Here is a 22,738-nt window from a genome sequence, read left to right on the forward strand (position 1 = left end):
CTTTAGGTTATCTATTTCTCCTTGTGTGAGTTTGGTAGATTGTGTCTTTCAAGAAATCGGTCCATTTGGGCAGCCCCAGTGGCTCAGCAGTTTAGCGCAGCCTTCTGCCCAGGGCCTGATCCTGGAGACCCGGATCGAGTGCCATGTCAGGCTCCCTGCATGGAGCCTGCTTCTCCCTCTGCCTGTGTCTTCTTTGCCTCTCTCTCTCTCTGTGTCTCTCGTGAATAAATAAATAATCTTTTTAAAAAATCTTCATCTTTCTCTTTAAAAAAAAAAAAAAAAAGAAATCGGTCCATTTCATCCAGGCTATCAAGTTTATAGGCATAGAATTGTTCATAATACTCCTTTATTGTCCTTTTGATGTGATAGTTCCTCTTTTATTTCTGATATTAATAATTTATCTTTTTCCTGCTTATTAGTCAACATGACTAGAGGTTTATCAATTTTATTGATCTTTTCAAAGCTTTTGGTTTTGTTTCTTTTATTGATTTCCTGTTTTCGATTGCATTAATTTCTGCTCTGTTTTTGTTTTTTATTTTGTTTTTGTTTTTTTTAGTGATCTCTCCACCCAATGTGAGACTCAAAGTCATGACCCTGAGATGAAGACTCAGATGCTCTACCAACTGAGCCAGCCAGGCATTCCTCTGCTCTAATTTTTCTATTTATTTTTTTCTGCTTGCTTTGCATTTAATGTGCTTTGCTTGTTTTGGATTTAATGTGCTCTTCTTTTCCAGTTTCCCAAGGTAACTAGATGGATTTAAAATCAATAATCTGAGTTATCCTTAGAGTATTGATTTTAAATCTTCTTTCTTTCCTAACATGTGAATTCAATGCTATACATTTCCTTCTAAGCACTACTTTCAATGCATCCGTCCCACAACTTTTGATGAGTTGTATGTTTATTTTCATTTAGTTTGAAATTTATCTTGAGACTACTTTGGTTCATGAATTATTTAGAAGTATGTTGTTTAATCTCCAAGTATTTGGGATTTATAGATATTATTCTGGTACCCATTTCTAAGTTAATTCTGTTGTGGTTTGATTGCATACTTTGTATAATTTTCATTCTTTTGAACTTATTAAGATGTGTTTTACAGCCCAGAATATGTCTATATTGGTAAATATTCTGTATAAGCTTGAAAAAATATATTTTCTGCTCTTGTTGGATGTAGTCATCTATAGATGTCAATTAGATGCAGTTTGATTTATGGTACTGTTCACTTCAACTATGTCTCTACTGATTTTCTGCCTGATGGATCTGTCAGTTACTGATTAATAGTCAATTCATCTATTGTTCCTTGCAGTTCTATCAGTTTTTGCCTCATGTATTTTGATGCTCTGTTGTTAGGCACATACATAGTAAGGATAATTGTCTTCTTGGAGAACTGATCCCTTTATTATTATGTAATGTCTCTCTTTATTCCTGATAACTTTTCCTTGACCTGAACTGTTTTCTTAAGATTCATTTATTTATTTTATAGAGAGAAAACATGAGTATGAGGGGCAGATGGAGAGAGAATCTCCAGCAGGCTCTGTGCTGTGTATGGAGCATGACATGGGGTTCAGTCCCACTACCCTGAGATCATGACCTGAGCTGAAACCAGCAGTCCTATGCTTAACCAACTATGCTACCCAGGTACCCCTGAATTCTTTTCTCCAAAATGAATGTATTTTCTTTCTTTCTTTCTTCTTTCTTTCTTTCTTTCTTTCTTTCTTTCTTTCTTTCTTTCTTCTTCTTTCTTTCTTTCTTTCTTTCTTTTTTTTTTCTTTCTTGTTTCTCCCTCGCCTTTCTTTCAAATCTACTTAAAGTGAAGTGTTTTTTTGTTTTTTTTTTTTGTGGACAATAGATAGTTGGGCTTGACTTTTTATCCACTCTGATGTTCCTGTCTTTTAACTGATGTGTTAGACCACTGATGTTTAAGTGATTATTGCTATGGTTGGATTACTGTTTTACCATATTTGTTATCATTTTCTATTCTTTGTCCTGTTCTTTGTTTCTTTTTCTACCTTTCCTGGTTTTAATTGAGCATTTTATAGAATTCCACGTTCTCCGCTTTCTTAGTGCATCAATTATATTTGTTTGTTCACTTTTTGTAATGGTTGTATTTGAATTTGCAAAATACATTTGCAACTAATTCAAGTCTTTTTTCAAATAACACTATACCAATTCACAGGTAGTGCTAGTACTGAGGATTCCTAAATCCTCCCTCCTGTCCCTTACAGCATTGCTGCCATTTATTTCACTTCTCTATAAACTGTTGTCACTGGATATTTTGTTGCTATTTTTTTGAACAAACTTATCTATTAGATCAATAAGAATAATACAAACAAAATATTTTACTTTATCTTCATTTATTTTCTTTTTTTTTAAAAAAAGTATTTATTTATTTATGAGAGTGAGAGTAAGAGAGAGAGAGAGAGATAGCAAGAGCATAAGCAGGATTAGGGGCAGAGGGAAAAGAAGAGGAGAAGCAGACTCCCTGCTGAGCAGAGAGCCTGCTGTGGGGCTCGATCCCAAAACTCTGAGATCATGACCTGAACTGAAGGCAGACACCCAACTGAGCCACCCAGTGCCCCCATTTATTCCTTTTTTAATACTCTTCCTTTATGTAGATACAGATTCCTGACTTACATAATTTTCTTCCCAAAGAAGAATTTTGTTTGATGTTTCTTGCAAAGTAGATAGTTGGTGACAAATTCTCTGATTTTTATTTGTCTGAAAGTCTTTCTCTTTCCCTTTATTAAAAAAAAAAAACATTTTATTTATTTAAGTAATCTCTACATCCAATATGGGGCTCAAACCCATGACCTCTGAGAACTCAGGACCCATGCTTCTCTGACTGAGCCAGCCAGATACCTCTCTTTCACTTTTTTTTAAAAGAATTTATTTACTTATTATTTATTTACTTATATACTTATAAATTTACTTATTTATTTACTTATGGAGAGACAGAGGCAGAGACACAGGCAGAAGGAGAAGCAGGCTCCATGCAGGGAGCCTGATGTGGGACTTGATCCCGGGACTCCAGGATCACTCCCTGGGCCAAAGGCAGACACTCAACCGCTGAGCCACTCAGGTGTCCCTCTTTTTCACTTTTTAAAGATAATTTTTCTAGTACAGAATTCTAGGTTGGTAGGTTTTCTTTTCTTTTTTTTCAATGCCTTAAATATTTCACACTACTGTCCTTTTGCTTCCGTGGTTTCTGAAAAGAGGTCTGGTATATTTCTTATCATTTCTCCTCTATTGGTAAGGTGTTTTTTCCCTCTGTCTCTTTCAAGATTTTCTCTTTGTCTTTGATTTTTAGCAGTTTGAATAAGATATGCCTAGGTATAGATTTTTTTTTTTTTTTTGTATTTATCCTGTTTGGCATTTTCTGAGCCTCCAGATCAGTAGTTTGGTGTCTGTCATTAATTTCGGAGAATTCTCAGTCATTATTACTTCAAATATTTCTTCTGTTCCTTTCTTTTTTCTTCTTGTATTTCCATTATGCAGGTGTTACACCTTTTTAAATTGTCCCATAGTTTTTAGATATTCTGTTCTTTGTTATTCGTATTTCTCTTTGTATTTCGGTTTTAGCAGTTTTGATATTTCTTCAAGTTCACTGATTCTTTCTTGGGCTGTGATCAGTCTGTTGGTAAGCCTGGCATTCTTCATTTCTTTACAGTGTTTATGATTTCTAGCATTAACTTCCAATTCTTTCTTAGAGTTTCCATCTCTCTGCTTACATTGCCCATCTACTCTTTCATGTTGTCTACTTTTTTGCATTATAGTCCTTAGCATATTAATCACAGTTATTTTAAATTCATAGTCTGATGATTCCCATATATCTGCCATCCATACCTGAGTCTGGTTCTGATCTTTGCTCTCTCTCTTCAAAGTGTTTTTTGTCTTTTAGGATTTCCTTGTAATTTTCTGTTGAATGCCTGACATGACATAGTGGGTAAAAGGAGCTGAGGTAAATAGGCCATTAGTGTGAAGCTTTATGTTTACCCATCTAGGAGTTAGGCTGTGTTTACTGTAGCTTTGTCAGAGGCTAACCTTTCTCTCTCTCTCTCTCTCTCTTTTTTTTTTTTTTTGGTTTTGTCTCCCCTTATCACACAGGAGCTCTACTGATGCCCCAGTAAGATGTGTGGGAAGGGAAACATTCTCTCATCTCATGATTAGGTCTCAGTCTTTTAGTGAGCCTGTGCTGTGGCCTTCTCAGGAGCTTCTCAGATCCACTGTCCCCTTATGTGGGATGGGAAGGCTAGAGTGGGCTGTAGTTGACTATCTCTCTTCCCCCAGATTGGCTAGGCATGGATAAAACCTCAGTCAGTTAGGCTCTGGTAAAATAGCTTTTCTTGAAAGCTGACCTTATTAAAAATGGAGTGTTCTAATGTATTTCCCCTTGTTAGTCTGCAACTTCTTTGGGAGCTTCCTGAGTGAAATCTGAAACCAACCCTCAATACATAAAGGGCAGGGAGAGACCAAAGTGAGAGGCAGAGCCCTCTAGCTTGTTTGGCAGATTTCATAAGCAAGACTTATGAGATTTGTCTTGGGCAGCTGCAAAATGAGTAGATTTCTGAACTTGATCCACCAGAATCTTAATGTTTATGTAGATGTCTTAACTGGGTGCTGTCATGCATACCATCTAGATAGTCTCAACACCACATTTCTATCTCAAGGCTGTATCTTTGGGGCAGCTTATGGGAACAGGGAAAGCAATTGGAACACACATTCCAAAGGGGGGAGGAGTGGGGAGCCTCCAATTGCCCAGTTCCAGCTCCTGGGTTGATTGGTGGTCATATCTCAATGACTTCCCCCAATACCCCTTCCAATTCTTTAAGTATTGTGAGATTTTTTTCTTGGATCTTCATTGTCAGAACCTGAAAAGGCTCCTGGAGGTAAAACTCACAAAAGTTTGAGGGCTTCCCTATGAATGTACACCTGGTGCTTTGGTCTCAAACTTGCCCACACTGAGCCTCCAGCAATTCATCAATTGCAGTTTCAATTTTCCTATCCTGGTACTACTTCCTGCAGAGCTTCTGCTCTTGGGCTTCATCTCTGGTATGTTGTGATTCTCTCAACAATGTGTGGGGTAGCAGCTTGCCCTGTGACCTCAGTTCGCTCTTGGGTCTAAGAAACTTATTAATTTTGTTTCTTGTTGTTAGTACAAGAGTGATGACTTCCAAGCTCCTTATATGTCATAAAAGGAAATTGGAAATCTGGGTTGCCATTTCACTTTTTTTTTCTTCACTTTCTTTGAAACACAAATAGTTTAAATTTTGATGAACTGCAACTTACTTTTTTTTTTTTTTTTTAAAGTAGGCTCTATGCTGGGCATGAGCTTGAACTCATTACTCCAAGATCAAGAGTCACATGCTCTACCAACTGAGCCAGCCAGTTGCCCCTTAATTTTCTTTTGTTGTTTGTGCTTTAGGTGTCTTATCTAAGGAACCATTACCCAGTCCAAGTTCATAAACATTTACACCTATGTTTTCTTCTAAGGGTTTTATAGTTTTGGCTCTGTTACATTTAGATCTTTGGCCTATATTTGAGTTACTCTTTGCAGATGGCATGAGACAGGAGTCAAACTTTATTCTTTTGCATGTGATTACCCAGTAGTCCCAGCATCATCTGTGGAAAAGATTTTTTCTCCACTTAATTATATTGGCAAACTTGTTGAAAATAAATTGCCCATAGATAAATGGGTTTATTTCTGGACTCAATTCTACCTCATTGATGAAGTGTCTATCATTATGCCAGTACTGCATCACCTTGGTTATGTAGTAATCTTGACTACATAGTAAGTTTTGAAATAAGGAAGTATGAATCCTCCAACTTTGTTATTCTTTTTTAAGTTTTTTTGGTTAGTCTGAGCCTCTGCATTTCTATACAAATTTTAGGATCTGGTTGTCAATTTCTGCAAAAAAGGCAGCTACAATTTTGATAGGGATTACACTGAATTAGTAGATCATTTGGGAGAGTACTGCCATCTTAATGATATTAAGTGAAGTCTCTCAGCTCGTGTATATGGATGACATTTCATTGATTTCTTTTAAAATTTACATCAGGGTGACAGGCACTAAGGAGGGCACCTGATGAGATGAGCACTGAGTGTTATACTATATGTTGGCAAATTGAATTTAAATAAAAAAATAGAATACAAGTAAAATAAAATAGAAAAGCTGTAATCATCAGTATAGCACAAATAAAATACAATTTATTTCAGTAATATTTATAGTTTCTAGTGTCCACATCTTGTACTACTTTTGTTAAATTTAATCTTAAGTATTTTAATCTTTTTGATGTTATTTTAGGTGGAATTGTTTTCTTCGTTTTATTTTTGGGTTGTTCACTGCTAGTGTGTAGAAATACAACCAATTTTGTACATTGACCTTGTGTCCTGCAACTTTGCTGAATTCATTTATTAGCTTAAATATTTGGAGTGTGTATATATATGTGTGTGTGTTCCTTACAATTTGCAAACATATAGCTTTACTTCTTCCTTTCCAATATGGGTTACTTTTTTTTTTTCTTTTTCTTTTTCTTATCTAATTGCCCTGGCCCGGATGTCTAGTACAATGTTGAATAGAAATAGCAAGGGCATATATCCTTGTGTTTGATATTAGGGAGAAAGCTTTAGTCTTTCTTCACTGAATATGAGATTATGGATTTTCTTATGAATGTTTTTTGTCATATGCCTAATTATTATCACCTCCATTTTTCAGATAAAAACACTGGGTCTCAGAGAGGTTAATTAAGCTGCTGGAAAACCCAGGATTTGAACCTGGTCAGTGGTCTCTAAAGGCTCTTGGTACTTTCCCTCTCTGCCTGGGAGTGGCCAGCAAGAGAATCCGGGAAGAGAAGGGAGGCAGTGAGAGCTCAGTGGCTAAGAGTGGATTTTCTCCACCCTACAGGTGACTTTGGGAATCATCCATTCACATACCTTGCCTATGTCCCACCAGGCCCTCCTAGCCTGAGACAGAGGCAAGTTTGTGTGTCGCCTGTCTCTACATTTTTGTCAGTGGCAGTTGCTGAACACTGGCAGCATCAGTGCCATTTGAGGCAGGCCCTGTCCACTGCCTCTGTCTCTTCTTCTGAGGTTGGAGAGTCCCGGGGTAGAAGCACTTTCTAGGAAAAGTAATGTGTTGGGTGCAAACAATCTTTTACTTTTTGCTTTTTTCTTCCTCTAATTTCTTATCTGGAATTTTTGTTTTCCCTTAAAAAATTTTTGTTTTCCCTTAAAAAATTTCCATAGCGGATCTTCACTAATAATAATAAACTCTACTGCTCCCTGACAAATTTCTCATCTTAAAGAAGATTTTCTGAGATATATTAAGATCTCAACTTAGAATTTATTTCTTCAGACCATCCTTTGTCTCACCTATCTGACACAGAGGTAAGAGGCTTGGGTGCATTCCTCAAGAACAAGTAGCAAGGTACAGGCTTGGCCAAAACTCAGATTGTCAAAGATCTACAACATTAGAAGACGTCTAAGGTAGTGTTTTTTCCATACAGTATTGCTTCACACATGCTAGGGTATTTTTCAGAGACCATTTACTGCTCCTGCCTTGCCCTCTGATACTGTGGTGTGGAAGCCCAACTGAAAGCGTATAGTGCTTGGCTAAATTTGTGGGCTTGCAGCTCAAGGCCTGCAGTGAATCTTGATTGCACTGCTTACTGCTGGGTGGCCGTGGTCTTGTTAAACCTCTGTGAACGTCTGTTTTTGCTGTATAAAGTGGAGATTTTTATGATAATTGAGAAGCTGCGTGAGGAGGTCTGTGTAATGAATGCCTGGCCCATAGCAAATGCTCAGTGAATTATTATTAACACTGTTGCTTCCACTGTTGAGAGGACAGTTTGATTCTGAGTAGGTCTGTCTTGCACCAAATGTCTTGTTAGTGGCCTACTTTTGTCAGGGTGTATTTCAGTGCCTGGGCTCCTACATAGTTCAGGGCCTTCTTTACAGGCTGAGAAGATGTTCATGGACAGCAAAAACCTGTGCACTCTTCTCATTGGCCTGACAAGGGCCTCAGGCCTCCATGAAGTTAGGGTGATTTTGTGGGGAAATACTGATTCTCAGTGTAGGGCAAACCATGGGTCTTTAAAAATGATTAGAAGCAAAACAGCAATAATGCAGTGACAGACCCAAGGCATCACTAAGTTGAGAGTCAACCAGGAGGTCTGCTTCTCTTCCTGGAAGTCTCTTCATGACTGTTTCCAGCAGTCATGCCTGTCTCAGGAGCCCCCATCTCCCACTAACATGCTGAGGTTTCCAGGTTACCTTTTGCTCCTCTGGAGGCTCTGACCCTGGGCATGTGTGAAAGGGAAGGCCAAGCATGGCAGAAGGCTGTTTCCTACACCTAGCAGTCACCACTGGGCACCCTCTGCTCATGCCCAGAACATCAGTCAGTCTTTGTTCTTTCTCTGCCCCGGAAAGCAGGAGAACACAGGTCAGAATTTAGCCTGGAAGCTGACTGGCTGTGCCGCTTGGGTACACAGAGCCAGGCCCCTCCACTCTAAGACTTGCTGCATGCAGTCTGAGCCCAGCCTCGCCCTACACACAGGTAAAGCCAGTTTCTCATTCCCAGCTGTGTGACATGGCCAAGTAGTTTCTCTTCTCAGTTTTCTCATTTGAAGAGGAGGAGACAATGAAATGTCGATGGAGACCTTCAGATGTATGGTGGTGGGTGACCAGAAATGTTACCTTATTTTCAGTCACATAGTTTCCTGCACCTCAATTTCCACATCCGTAGAATGGAGATCATATTCCCATACTTCTAAATCCCACAGGGATTTCAGAGGCTCTTTCCAAAAGAAGTCAGAGGCCAAGCTAAAGGCATCACAGGCAGGATGCTCTGGTAGAAGACAGATGCAGAGTGGAATGGAAGGAGGGAAGGTTCTGAGCTGTGAGGTAGCCAATGGAGACTCACTGAGGAATGGAACTTTAGCCGATCCTTGTAATGGGGAGTGACTGCATAGGTGGAGGAGGCCAGACATCTCTTGTGGGATGAGGAACGATGTGGGATGGCTCAGAATGAGGAAAAGCTCTGGTAAAAGGAGCACACCCTGTCCTGGGATCTTCCAGGTGTGCCTCCCTTTGCTGGAAAACCATGTAATCTATTGTGGGCTCTCTGCTGACTAATTATTTGACTAAGAAGAGATGAAAGCATCAGTCAGTCCTAAAAAGGGCAGAACACCTTTGGGGGCATGAAAATGGATTACGAATTCCACATTCTCATTCCTATGTATTTATTCACACAAAACCCAATTCATAAATGTTTAGAATGAGTTGACTCATAATCCCCCAATCTAGCTACAGCCCAAGTGTCTTTAACTGATCAGAATGATTAATGACCTATGATGGAATACTACTTAGCAATGAAAAGGAACAAACGACTGGTAATGGAACAACATGGGAGAATCCTAAATGCATCATGCAAAGTGAAAGAAGCCTGACCCAGCAAGCTGTGTTCTGTAAGTTTCCATTTATATGACGTTTTGGAAAAGGCAGAACTGTAGGAGCTAACTACAACCTAGCAGTTGACTATAGAGGAACATGAGGGCATTTCTTTGAGACAATGAGACTGGTGGCAGTTACACAACTCTGTGGTTATCGGACTGTATATTGAGAAGAGTCCACATGAAATTGTACCTCAGTGGATGAAGGACACAGGAGTTGGCACCCAGGCAGAGACTCATTTTGGTCAGCTTGTCTTGGCACCCCCCACAGCTCCTAATCTGCTGGTTTCCGTAGGAACTCAACAACTGTGGATCACCACAAGCTAACTGTAGCCTCATAAAATTCTGGGGTTGATGTAATACATCAGTATGTTTCCAGACCTAATGATGACTGCCAACAGAGCATGTGTGGGAAGAGGCCAGGCAGGTAGGTGGACAGAGAGTTAGCTCCAAGTTGGGAAAACCAGAATTCTCCTGACCACTGGCTGGCAGTAGGTCTCTGGGTGTACCACTTGACTTTGATGACCAGTTGCTGATCTGTGTCTAGACGGAGAGTTGGAGAGGATCAAATGAAAATAATGTGTTCAGATATTAGTATTGTTATTATTTTGTGTCTTCATTTGTTAATTCAATTACTTTCAAAAAGAAATAAAAATATTTGGGCTAAACTTTATTTTTATTTGTTTATTTTTAAAGATTTTGTTTGTTTATTCATGAGAGACACACACAGGCAGAGACATAGGCAGAGGGAGAAGCAGGCTCCCTGTAGGGATCCTGATGCGGAACTTGATCCCAAGACCCCAGGATCACGACCTGAGCTGAAAGCAGAGGCCACTGAGCCACCAGGCATCCCTGGTCTAAATTTTATTTATTTATTTATTTTTAAATTTTCATTTATTTATGATAGTCACACAGAGAGAGAGAGAATGAGGCAGAGACATAGGCAGAGGGAGAAGCAGCTCCATGCATCGGGAGCCCGATGTGGGATTCGATCTCGGGTCTCCAGGAACGCGCCCTGGGCCAAAGGCAGGCGCTAAACCGCTGCGCCACCCAGGGATCCCCCTGGGCTAAATTTTAAAACAGACAAGTGAATGCCACCATTTATTTTTTCAGAGCTACCTAACATGAACACCTGTCCAAGGCAAATGCTGAATCCAGTTAGCATTGTTATTGTAATTTCAAATAGGGAACATAAATATTAAGGCTTAAGGGAGATATCCAAGACAGGAATCCTAAAGAGAGGGATGCCTGGCTAGCTCAATTGGCAGAGCATGTGAGTCTTGATTCAGGATTCTGAGTTCAAGTTTCATGTTGGGTATAGAGCTCATTTAAAAAAAAATTCCTAAAGTGAAACTCCATCATAGACCCTTTCTAAGTTAAATGGAAAGTTGTTGCTCTCAAAATGAAATGAAAAGCAAGCCTTGAAAGAACTATTTTAGGCAATTTAGAAGCCATAATCATATGAATTTGCAAGCTACTTAACCCATGTACACCTCTGTTCTTCATTTGTTACAAGGGAATTCAAATGAAGTCCCTGCATTCTGTGCGCCATGGCTGGTGTGGGGTGTCAGCATCCATGGCAGGTGAAGTGGAGGCAACCAGTCCACAGAGCTCCTGGGGACTGGGGCAATGACACGGTGTCCCAGGGGACTGTAGACTGAAGTGCCTAAGCCAACTGGTCTACACCAAATCTCCCTCAGTGGACAGTGGGCTCAGGAATTCATTTAGCGACTGGAAGGTCATTTAGCTAATGTCAAAATCATGTTATGCTGTTGCAGGGAAAGCTTCCACTTAGCAAATAGGTGCTTTGTGCTTTACATCTCTTAGGAGTAGGGGCTTCATTTTACTAACTGAAACAGAAATTTGTTTTGACATTTTTTTTTTAAGATTTTGTTTATTTATGAGAGAGAGAGAGAGAGAGGCAGAGACACAGGCAGAGAGAGAGGGAGAAACAGGCTCCATGCAGGGAGCCTGACATGGGACTCGATCCCAGAGTCCTCGACGCCCTGGGCTGAAGGCGGCACGAAACCGTTGAGCCATCCGGGCTGCCCTTGTTTTGACGTTTGTAAGTGTCCCTGTGTGCCAACTCTGTGTTAGGCATGAGGGAATCCAGCCATGAGTTGGACACATTCCCAAGCCCTTAGGGCATTTATAGTCTTAGACTTAGGCTGGGGAAGCATTACATAAACATGCCCAGTCAAGGGTTAAAGGGATCGATGACAGACAGGAGAACTGGGCTGTGCTCACCAGGTGAAGTTCAGATAATTTAGTTTCCAGTGTCCACAGGGACAAAATAGGCTGGTAAGGTCAGTGGTAATGTTTGATACTTTGAGAGTTCTCTCTCTTATTGTGAATTAATCATTTAATTGAAAGTCCTCATTGCTTGGGGCAGGAAGTCTCATTAATGAGGCTCTAACAGAATGGACTCTCTGAATCTGGAGGATCGAAGGCCTCACCTTGAGCTGTGATTAATTCATCAAGTAAAAGCCACTTCATAAAGGCAAACAAAAGAATGTGCTGACTTACCTAACTGAGAAATCAGAGAGAGGGTGGTAGATCTCTTCTACAGTTGTGTCCAGTATCTCAAAGGAGGGTATCAAGGCTCCTTCTCTGTTGTTTGCAAAGCTCTTGGTCAGGTCCTCTCTGTGTGTGATGGGACAGATGGCTCACAAGCGCTTCCAGATTGCAGCCTCCAAATGAGAGAGTGCCTGTATTGATGCTCTAGCAAAATCCCTTGAGAACTCTGACTACCCTGGAGTGAGGAGCCCAGGTATCCAGCCCCATCCAAACCACTTGGACTAAGCAGAGCATCTGTGAAATGAGGAGGAGGTGGCTACTCAAGAAAAGGAGAGTGAGCAAACAATTCTCATCTCCTACCAGCCTTCTGGAGATCATGGAGGGGTTGGGTCCGCTGCCTCATACAGCCTTCCTTTCAGAATTCACTACAGTCATTTTTTGTGAATCATGAGTGTCTAAGACATGGTGAGTGCTACGAATCATGTCTCCTGCAGGTGCCCGGAGAACTGGCCTGGTCTGAATATTCTTCATTGCATTAAAGCAGATAGGTGTAGGTAAAGCATATGTAGAAGCGGATTTATATTCAAGACTCAGCTCTTTGGAGCAGGTCTCTGAGGCCTGTTTCCTCACAGAAAATGAGGACAGTGTGTCTATGTCATGGGGTAGCTGTGGGAAGTAAATGGATGAAAGGGTGCAGAAGTGTCTAGGATAGGGCCTGGTGCTCCATACATGTTTATTAACATGCAAACTAATATTCATAAAGCTAGGTAGGATCGACAGTTTTTTTTTTTATTATGGGAAGTTAAAGTGATTTTGGCAGCTAGACAATTGCTTCCGAAGTTTTGCTGGCTAATGAACCCTACTGGAGAACTCCCACATGCCTCTGAGGAAGGGGGAAGTTTTTCTTGTTGCCTCGCCTAACAGGGATTGTTGGGGCTACACGTCCACAGTGGCTTAAAGAGCACCAGCTTGCTCACAGAAAGAAAATTTGAGATCTCCTAGTTCCATCTTCTGGAATATCTTCATTTGATTTTCTGTTTTGTCTTTGTATTGACAGGTATGGAGAAGTAGCAAGATGATACCATTACTTTTTCTTTTGAAGCATCAGCAGTTCTTCAGATGGAAAATGAAACTGATCAGGGGCAACAGGAAGCCAGGAGAGATGTGTCCCCCAAAACATGGGAAGCTAGGCAAATTATTCCTGCCCCACCATGACCAGCAAGTTTGGGTTTTGGAATGGAAAGCTTTGTTTCCTAGAATGTCTTCTATATTGTTTTTTTTTTTCTGAGATTGTTTGATCATCCCTGTTCTATTCCAAGAATATACTCCATTAAGCTTTGCTTACCTACCAGCTCCCACATTCCAGTTTTGCATCCTAGAGTCATCGGAGGTCACCTTGATTTGTGGTCAGGGAGACTTTAATGACTATCTTGATTTTACTTCCACAGATGGCTAGTTAATGTGTGTAGAGCTTATTCATCCAACTTCTAGAGGGCAGCTTTATTTCCCTTTTCTTTCTCTTGGGTAAGGGCACCTCATTGTTTCCCTACGTACTGCCAATAAACTGGTTTTGTTGAGGGAAAACAGCTGTGCACAATCTCCTGGTTTCAGGTCAGATGGGGACAGATAGTGCTGTCATGTCTACTTGAAATCAGGGTCTCATTTTTGTTTCTCTTGCTCACTGGGGAGAAAGGAATGAACACATGGACAGTATTTTCCTATTTGAAAAGAAAATTTTTTTCAGGCATGTTTTACTTGTGTTTCAGATTCTTATTCCACCCAATAAAAGGTGGAGAAGATAAATTCTCTCATTAAACTTCCCCAAAACTATATGAACCATTTTTTAAATGAACTATTTTTTATTACAAAAGCAATATTCATGAGAAAAAGAAAACTGGACAAAGACCAAAGTAACAGTTACTTTGTAATTTATATTTATTTTATTTAGGTTAGAGCGAAAGAAATTCTCCCAATCAGCATGATTTATTCCATTTCTGGGTTCATATACATTTTCCACTAATAATAATAATTAGCTACAAAACAGTAATAAGAAAACAAGAAAATGATATACAGTTCTATTGTAGAATTTCAGATTAAAAATTTATACCTACCGTAGTGAGACTCTAAAATAGCCTTCGGCTTTGTTTCATTAGAGCTTGAGGCAAATATGAAGAACTGATAACTTTATCTGTATCCTCAGCTATGGATTGAGCTTTAGAAGTTGCCATAGATGATATCCTAAGACCTAAGAGAGCACAGTGCTTCCTGAAAACCTGTTTGATTTAAATCCTTCTTTCTCCTTGTCTTTCTCTCTCTATTTTTTTACTCTCCTCTACCTTCCTGTTTTCCATTACAGGCTATTTCTTAGCCCTAAGAAAGAAGTAGCCATGCTTTAAAAAGCTTTTTATATAAATCTATATTTAACAGTTTTTTTTTTTTTTGGTCTAGAATGGACTGAATTTCCTTTTATATGTATGGTCCATTAATAAATTATTTGTTCCAGAGGACCAGTAACCCTCAGAAATACTTTAAAAAGTGTCTAGGAACAAAGTCATTGCTTAATTCTTCATACTTTCCTAGCACAACTGCTTTCCCACTTTTGCCTACTGAAATTGAGCCGGTCTTCAAACCCTGATGAAAATGCTGCTTCTCTTGGGAGGTCTTTCTTCTGCACCAGCCTTTCAACTAGCTGTGATGGCTTCTTCCCACAGATTCCAATGATATTCTGTACCAGCTTTATGACACTGATGGTAATCCAGCTCGGATCTGTGTACCTGTTGTATTCATCTCTTCTAGCTTAGGAGCCCTCAAAGGCGGGTTCCGTGCCTTGCTCTTTGAATCCCTTGCAGCTACAGTGCTTTATAAATAACAGCTGCTGAGTACTTATTAGTAAGTTCTAGAAATTGAATATCTGTGGCCATCTTTGCTTTAGTTATGTACTTACAATTATTATAAATCCAGTATAGATTTAACGGAGCTGTAAAAGCATAAATCGCTGATCAAAAAAACAGATATGTTTTGGGATGCCTGGGCGGCTCAGTGGATTAAGCATCTGCCTTTGGCTCAGGTCATGATCCTAGAGTCCTGGGGTGGAGTCCCACATGGGGCTCCCTGCTCAGCAGGAAGTCTCTCTCTTCCTCTGACCCTCACCCTGCTTTATGTGTGCACGCTCTCTTTCATAAATAAATACATAAATAAATAAACAAACAAACAAAACATATATTTTTTTTGCTTAGTAATAATATTTGGTGTCTGTAGTTGGGATTTTTTTTTACCCCCTTCAGCTGCACAAGTACAAATTTTATGAAATCTTTGAGTAATGTTCCCAGTTTTCGGAGTACGTTGTTGGACCTGTTGGACCGCTCATTCAGAATCTGGGCTCCCTTCCTGAAACCAGATGACACACTTCTGGCCCGTCCCACGCCAAGGCCCCCCCTCAGTGGCCCCGAGATCTGAAGTCCGGCTGCCCAACTCCTGTCTCCTGTCACCTTCCGCGGAGGTGTGGCCTTTCCTCTCAGCCTTGCGGGTCAGGACCCATCCCAGAGGGGGGTCGGAGGGGGTCGGAGGGGGTCGGAGGGGGTCGGGGACTTGCCGCACGGTCCAGCCGGCGCCCAGGCAGCACACTTCCTCCCTACGGCCGCCCGTGCCGGGGCAGAATCCGGGAGGCCCGTAAAAGCCGAACGGAAACTGCACCCTTATCCTTATGGAAACTTGTGGTGAAATAATACTGTGGCCCTTTCACAGTATCAGGAACTGCGTGCACGAATCATGCAAAACTTTTGGACGTTGAGTCATAACTGTGGGGCTTGAAATCACGGAGAACTGTTTTTAGAATATCTATCAGAAAAAGATGAATGATAGTTTGGGGGTCTGTTCTCCATAGTGATTTTAAAGGAAGAAAATGCTTCTTAAAATTCCAACAGACTTTTCTTTTTTTGGCTGTGGTCGGAAGTGGGGTGGAACTTAAAAATTCTGCGGTTTCGAAGAACGCGTAAGCGGTGAATTAATGGGACGTGCAGGAAAGCGGAGCGCCTGGTTGTCCTGCAGCCTGGGCACAGACCACCCCCTTTTCCCAGCCTTAGGGGAGGGCGTCCTCAATGGTCGGTGTAAGCTGATGCCCAGGCGGTATGAGTTCGAAGAAGCGCTGCTCGTGCACGTTAAGGCAGAGCAAAGAGCAACCCCAAAGGGCAGCAGCTCCCCAGACAGAAAACTTGCTGCAGCCCACCGGCCCGGCCGAGCGGCCGCAATGGCTCTGTGGGCGCGAATCCTGAGCACCCGCGCGGCCTCGGCGCCCAGGCGGGGTCGGCCCCCGGCCCCCGCGGCCCAGCAGCAGCCGCGACCCCAGGGCGCACGGCCGCCGGCGGGGGCGCGGGCGCGGGCGCGGGCCGAGGACAAAGGAGCGGGCCGGGCCGGGGCGCCGCGGGCGGGGGGCCGGGCCCAGGGGCCCCGCAGCCTCGCCGCCATGCCGGGGCCGCGCACCCTCGCCAACCTGGTGGAGTTCTTCTGGAAGGACGGCTTCGGCCGCATCCACGAAATCCAGGTAAGCGGGCGCGGGCGCGGGCGCGGGCGCGGGCGGGGGGCGGCCGGGGGCGCAGCGGAGGGAGCCGGAGGGGCCCGGCCGGGGGGGGACCGTGGACCCCGGCCCGGGAGCGGCGGTCGGGCCGCAGGCGGCCCCCGGGAGCCCGAGAGCAGCTGCTCGCCCCGCGGGGGCGCGGGGCCCGGCCGGGAGCGCGGCGGCAGCCCTGGGCTCCCCGGCTCTGTGTCTACGCGGCCGAGGTCCCGGTCCCGGTCCGTGCCCCCCCCGCCCCCAGGACTTCGGAGGTTCGGAGGCCGCAGGCTGCTCAGCCTCCGAGGGACGGGGCCGCCGCACAGTGTAAGTGGCCCCGGCCGCAAGCGGGGCTCGGGCAGGGACCTGGGAAGAGCCCAGTCGTGGCAGCGCCCTGCGGGAGACTTGGGAGCCGCTCAGCCGGCGCTCTCTCGCCTCCACCCCGCGCGCTGCCCTCTTCCGCACCGCGGGGCGCGCCTCTGCCTTCACGGGTCGCGGGCTCCTGCCGCCTCCCGCGCGCCCAGGCGCCGCGTCCCCCCGGGGCCGCCCCCGCCAGCGCACCCGTCTCCTTGGGAGCGGGGCCTCCCGAGCTCTCCCGAGGGTGCCTCTGCCCCCCCCACCCCCGAGCACACTTGCTTCTGTTCTGAAGCTGACCCTCCACTCTCCTTCTCCGGGGAAGCCTCCTGCAACTCCACCTGGCCTGCCTCATAGTCGTTCATTTTCCCCTCAACCAGCAAACACACCCGATGGTGCAGAGGCCCCATTGGGCTGCAGAGGCAGAAACTTCATTAGGAGGGAATGAAGGTAGGACTCTGGAGGGAGTTTAATGGGACTGAGATCCCAGTCCCTTCTCTCCATCTCCCACACCAACCCTACACAGTTTCTTCCTGGACAGGCTTCTAGGGCTCAAATATGATTTTCTCTCTTTTCCGTGTGGAATCTGAATACAAGATATCAGGGTGATGGTTTTAAATGGGGCAAAAAATGTATTGTTATTTACTATGAACAAGGCAGTACAGATTTTTTTTTTAATTTTCTTTTTTTTTTTTTTTTTTTCACTTTTATCCCCTTCTGCTTCCATCTTCTTTTATCCTCACAGCAGAAGCCCACAGTTGGTTCCACAGCATAGGTTTCTTGGAAAAGCTGACCCCTGTTAAAACCTGCATCCCTAGCAGGAGCCACCTGGAGAGCCACCTCTTCAGGGCCAGAGAGTGTCTCAGTGCAGAGGCACATTTTCCCTGCATCTGCCCTGCTTCCTGCCATCACCCTAAAGGCAGCCCTCCTGTCCAGGCTCAGACCTCGCCTTTCTCCGTGGTGGGTGGTGAGTGCTGGTGCACACCTGCCAGAGGACAGTCATGAAACTGACTCACCTGTGCTTTCCCAGAAAAACAATAGACAGGCCCCGTCTATTCCCAGCTCTGTTGTCCTTCTGGGCCTTCCTTTTCCTTTATTCTCCAAATAGTACTCATTACTATGAGTACTATTCCATAGTACTGCAACTTCTCTGAGGACCCCTAGGGAGTGCCCAATAGCCTTGAGTTACCCACTTTGCAGGTATGCTCAGGTTGCTTTAGATCAAATAAGGTTCTAGTAAAACCCTCTGTCCTGCTCTCCAGGTTGTTGAGCCACTGCTAGAGAGAGTTTATTCTGTTACTCTTACCTCCACTTTCCTTTAATCAACTTGTGGTCACACAGTGTTTGCTCTCGCATCATCTGTAGGGTTCAAGTCTTCCATGTACAGGTGGGAAAGACCCAAAGTGTTGGCTGAGTGACTTGCCTGAGATCACTTAGTGACCTACTGAGTGAGCCTCAGTGAGGCTACTTAGTGGCAGAGCAGACATCCCTCGGCTGTGTCGCCAGAAGCTGTTTCAGATGTGACAGAGCAAGGGGGTCCTGTTACAATGTAACCTCCACAAGCACCTGTGGGAGTCGTGGCTAATCACTTATTCTCTCTGGACCTCAGTGTCCTACTCTGACAATCCTCATTCATCTCACAAGTTATTGTGAGGTCAAATGGGATTAGGGCTACAGAATGGCTTTGTCACCTGTAATAATAACAAAGACTGATAATGAGGATTTCTAGAACTCTTTTCATGTACCAGGCACAGTTCTGAACGCTACATGTGAGGCAAATTCTAGTATTTGTCCATTTTGCAGGTGAGGAAACCAAAGCACAGCAGGACGTAACTTCAGCTCCAGTGTCTGTGCTCTTACTGTCTATGCAGGTTTCTAAGTGCTGGGACTGATTCCTGTTCTGTGGTCCACTAGCGAAAAGTGCTGTATACTCTCTGGGTCATCCAGATTGTTCTTTCTCATGCCTCCTCAATTGCTCCCTTGTGTTGATGGTGTTTTTTCAGTAGCTGGATTTGCTGGAGGACTGACTCCTTTCCCAGGAGTTGCTATTAACAGTCATCTCCTCAGTGACTCCCATTCGGAGACCTAGAGGAACACCTTTCAGTTGAGTCTGAGTGTCTTCATCTCTGGGTGGGAGGACTCCACTCAGGTTGATACGGAAGTGAACACCTTATACCTGGGGAGGAGAAGGAAGAAAGGAGAGATGACAAACCCTCTGGCCTCTATTTCTAAGGTTGAGAGTTAGGGAGATAAAAGAAATGTTGGCAGATGCCAAAGAGAAACTTAGTCATTTTCCCCATATGCTCAGCCCTGGCTCTGCCATGGTGAGCCAGGCTGGAGGGTACTCTCTCTCTCTCTTATTTATTTGTTTGTTCACTTATTTAACCCATTTACATTTATTGTGATTTCTCTTTGTTTTTTGGTAACAGTGCCATTGAGATCTAATTCACTACCATCGTAGTCACCCCAGTCAATCTTAGAACATGTTCATAACCTTAAAAAGAAACCCCATATTGTTTCTTTTAGCTATCACTCCCCAACTTTCCATCCCTCCAGCCATAAGCAGCCACTAATTTACTTTCTGTCTTTATAGACTGGCCTATTCTGAACATTTCATATAAGTGGAATCAAAATATGTGGTCTTTTGTGTCTGGCTTCTTTCACTGAGAATCACATTTTCAAGGTTCAATTTTGTTGTGGTGTGTATAGCACCTCATCTTTTTTTTTTTTTTAAGATTTTATTTATTTATTCATGAGAGACACAGAGAGAGAGAGAGAGAGAGAGAGAGAGAGAGAGGCAGAGATACAGGTAGAGGGAGAAGCAGACTCTGTGCAGGGAGCCTGACATGGGACTCGATCCCAGGACCCCAGGATCAGGCCCTGGGCTGAAGGCAGCGCTAAACCGCTGAGCCACTTGGGCTGCCCCACACCTCATCTTTTTTAGGTATAAATAACATTCCACCATAGGGACATACAACATTTGCTTGTCCATTTATCAGTTGACAGGCATGCAGATTTTTTCCACCTTTTTGCTAATAGTGAATAATGATGCTATGAACATTCAATATGTTTGTTTTTGTATAGATATATATTTTCATTTCTTTGGATATATTTCTAGGAGTGGGATTTCAGGATCAAATGTAACTCTGTATTTAACCTTTTGAGGAACTGCCAGACTGTTTCTGAAGTGGCTGCACTGTGTACATTTCAACCAGTGGTGTAAGAGGTTGTGATTTCTCCACATCCTTGTCAGGGCTTGTTATTACCTATCCTTTTGACTATAACCATTCTAGTGGGGTGTAAAGTGCCATCTCATTATGATTATGACTTGCATTTCCCTGATGACTAATGATGTTGAGCTTATTTTCATCTGCTTGTTATCCATTTGTATATCGTCTTTAGAGAAATGTCCATTCAAATAATTGCCCAATCTTTAATTGGTTCATTGTTTTATTGAGTCGGTAATAGTTTTTTTCAATATATATATTTTCCATACAAGTCTCTTATCAGATATGTGCTTTGCAAATAGTTTCTCAATTCTGGGGATTATTTTTACTTTCTTCATAGTATCCTTTGAAACAAAAGTTTTAAATTTTGATGAAGTCCAATTTTCTATTTTTTTCTTTTCTTGTTTGTGGTTTTGATATTGTATCTTAAGACATCATTACCAAATCCAAGGTTCATGAGGATTTACCCCTATCTTTTCTTCTAAGAATTTTATGGTTTTGGCTCTTATATTTAGGGCTTGAACCCTTTTGAGGTAATTTTTATATCTGGTATGAGAGAAGGGTATAAATTCATTCTTTGCCTGTAGATATCCAGGTGTCCCAGCACCATTAGTTGAAGAGACTGTTCTTTCCCCTATTTAACTGTCTTGGCACTGGCACACTGTTGAAAATCAATTGGCCAGAGATATATGGGTTTATTTCTGGATTCTCAATTCTCCTCCAGTGGTTTTTTTTTTTTAAAGATTTATTTATTTATTTATTTATTTATTTATTTATTTATTTATGATAGACATAGAGAGAGAGAGAGAGAGAGGCAGAGACACAGGAGGAGGGAGAAGCAGGCTCCATGCCGGGAGCCCGATGCGGGACTCGATCCTGGGACTCCAGGATCACGCCCTGGGCCAAAGGCAGGGGCTAAACCGCTGAGCCACCCAGGGATCCCCTCCTCCAGTGGTTTAGATGTTTATCCTCATGCCAGTATTATGCCGCCTTGATTACTGTTGCTTTTGCAGCAAGTTTTGAAACAGAGTAAATGGAATGCTTCAACTTTGCTCTTTTTTTTCGGGGTAGTTTTTGCTGTTCTTGGCCCATTGCATTTCCATATGAATTTCAAGCTTGTAAATTCTCTACAAAGAAGTCAACTGAAATTCTGATAGAGATTATATTGAATTTACGGGTGAATTTAGGGAGTATTCCCATCTTAATACTATTAAGTCTTCCAATCCATGAACATGGGATATCTTTCTATTTATTTAGGTGTTCTTTAATTTCTTTCAATGATCTCTTATGGCTTTTGAAATATAAATTTTGCACTTTTTAAAAAAATTTATTTCTAAGGATTTTATTATTTTTGATGCTATTATACTTTTCTTAATTTTTGTTTTGGATTATTCATTGCTAATGTGTGGAAATACAACTGACTTTTGTATATTGATCTTAGATCTTGCAGGCTTGCTGAACTTGTTTATTAGTTCTGATAGTCTTTTAGTGGATTCCTTAGAATTTTCTGTATGTCAAATCATGTCATCTATGATTAGAGGTAGCATTACTTCTCTCTTTCTAATCTGGATGCTTTTTCTTTCATTTTCTTGCTGGGGGCCACATATTCATTACAGATTGCCTGCAGAGGGCTCTCTCTCTTCAGAACAGGGTGGTGGAGCCAGTAAGGGCCTGGGACAGGGGTTGGCAGTCTTTTTAGCACAGGGAATCAAAGGCTCTGCAGTTCATCTCCATCCATGATGACATTTCTCTCTTATTGCTCTACATAGCTAAGTATTGTTGAAAACATAGCTCTAAAGAATAAGAAAACTTGGGCAGCCCCAGTGGCTCAGGGGTTTAGCGCCGCCTGCAGCCCGAGGTGTGATCCTGGAGACCTGGGATCAAGTCCCACGTCGGGCTCCCTGCATGGAGCTCGCTTCTCCCTCTGCCTGTGTCTTTGCCTCTCTCTTTCTCTGTGTCTCTATGAATAAATGGATAAAATTTTAAAAAAATAAGAAAACTTATGTGAATATGATTATTGATGTGAAAGTACATTTCTCTCAGGAGTATGTAATGTTACAACTCTGGTTGAGATCTGTGTAATGTAGAGCTTTCCTCTGCCCCAATTTTCTGCTACCCTAAAACAAATGTTTATGTCAAAGGTATATCATATCTGTGTATTTTTTCCTTTTTTGGTGTCTCCATGGTATTGCAGCAGAAGCACACACGGGAATATGGAAAAATCTTCAAGTCTCACTTTGGTCCTCAGTTTGTAGTATCTATTGCAGACCGAGACATGGTGGCTCAGGTGCTCCGAGCAGAGGGGGCCACACCCCAGAGAGCCAACATGGAGTCCTGGCAGGAGTACCGACACTTACGAGGCAGATCCACCGGGCTCATCTCAGCGTGAGTATGTGGCCTGGGCGAGCCATGGGTGGGAGTGGGGAGCCCAGGGAGACTCCTGCCTGGATGCTGAGCTTTAAAAATCAATCTTTAATAAATTGCAGAACTCTCAGTGGAATTGTGTCAAGACAGCCTCTTTGTGTGATCTTTTAAATACTAGTGCAGAAGGGCCCTGTCCCTTCTCCTCTGGGAAGAGGTTTGATGGCAGGGACAAAGTCAGGTCACACTAGCCTGCAGGAACTGGGGAGGAACTGCAGGGGAGGAACT

General features: G+C 42.8%; 2 protein-coding genes across 11 annotated transcripts in view; both read left to right on the plus strand.

Moving 5' to 3' along the window:
• The window catches only part of ERCC3 (ERCC excision repair 3, TFIIH core complex helicase subunit), a 56,791-nt gene extending 41,614 nt beyond the window's left edge, over positions 1–15,177 (plus strand). For 2 of the 5 annotated variants that reach the window (XR_013359003.1, XR_013359006.1), the window contains 2 exons: positions 557–1,636; positions 13,020–15,177. The gene's annotated coding sequence lies outside the window, so the exon portion shown is untranslated. The remainder of the gene's footprint in view (positions 1–556; positions 1,637–13,019) is intronic. The other 3 variants (XR_013359004.1, XR_013359005.1, XM_077861284.1) reach the window with 2 other exon arrangements.
• The window catches only part of CYP27C1 (cytochrome P450 family 27 subfamily C member 1), a 45,990-nt gene continuing 24,751 nt past the window's right edge, over positions 1,500–22,738 (plus strand). Inside the window, exons 1-2 of one of the 6 annotated variants that reach the window (XM_077861293.1) lie at positions 1,500–1,636; positions 22,357–22,474. In XM_077861293.1, coding sequence (XP_077717419.1) covers positions 1,612–1,636; positions 22,357–22,474 — 143 coding nt within the window. In that variant the 5' untranslated portion in view covers positions 1,500–1,611. Of the gene's footprint in view, positions 1,637–15,329; positions 15,489–15,557; positions 16,503–22,283; positions 22,479–22,738 lie in introns of those variants that run through there. The other 5 variants (XM_077861291.1, XM_077861295.1, XM_077861290.1 and 2 more) reach the window with 5 other exon arrangements.

Source organism: Canis aureus, chromosome 20 (genome assembly GCF_053574225.1).
Source record: "Canis aureus isolate CA01 chromosome 20, VMU_Caureus_v.1.0, whole genome shotgun sequence".
Classification (NCBI taxonomy): Eukaryota; Metazoa; Chordata; class Mammalia; order Carnivora; family Canidae; genus Canis; species Canis aureus.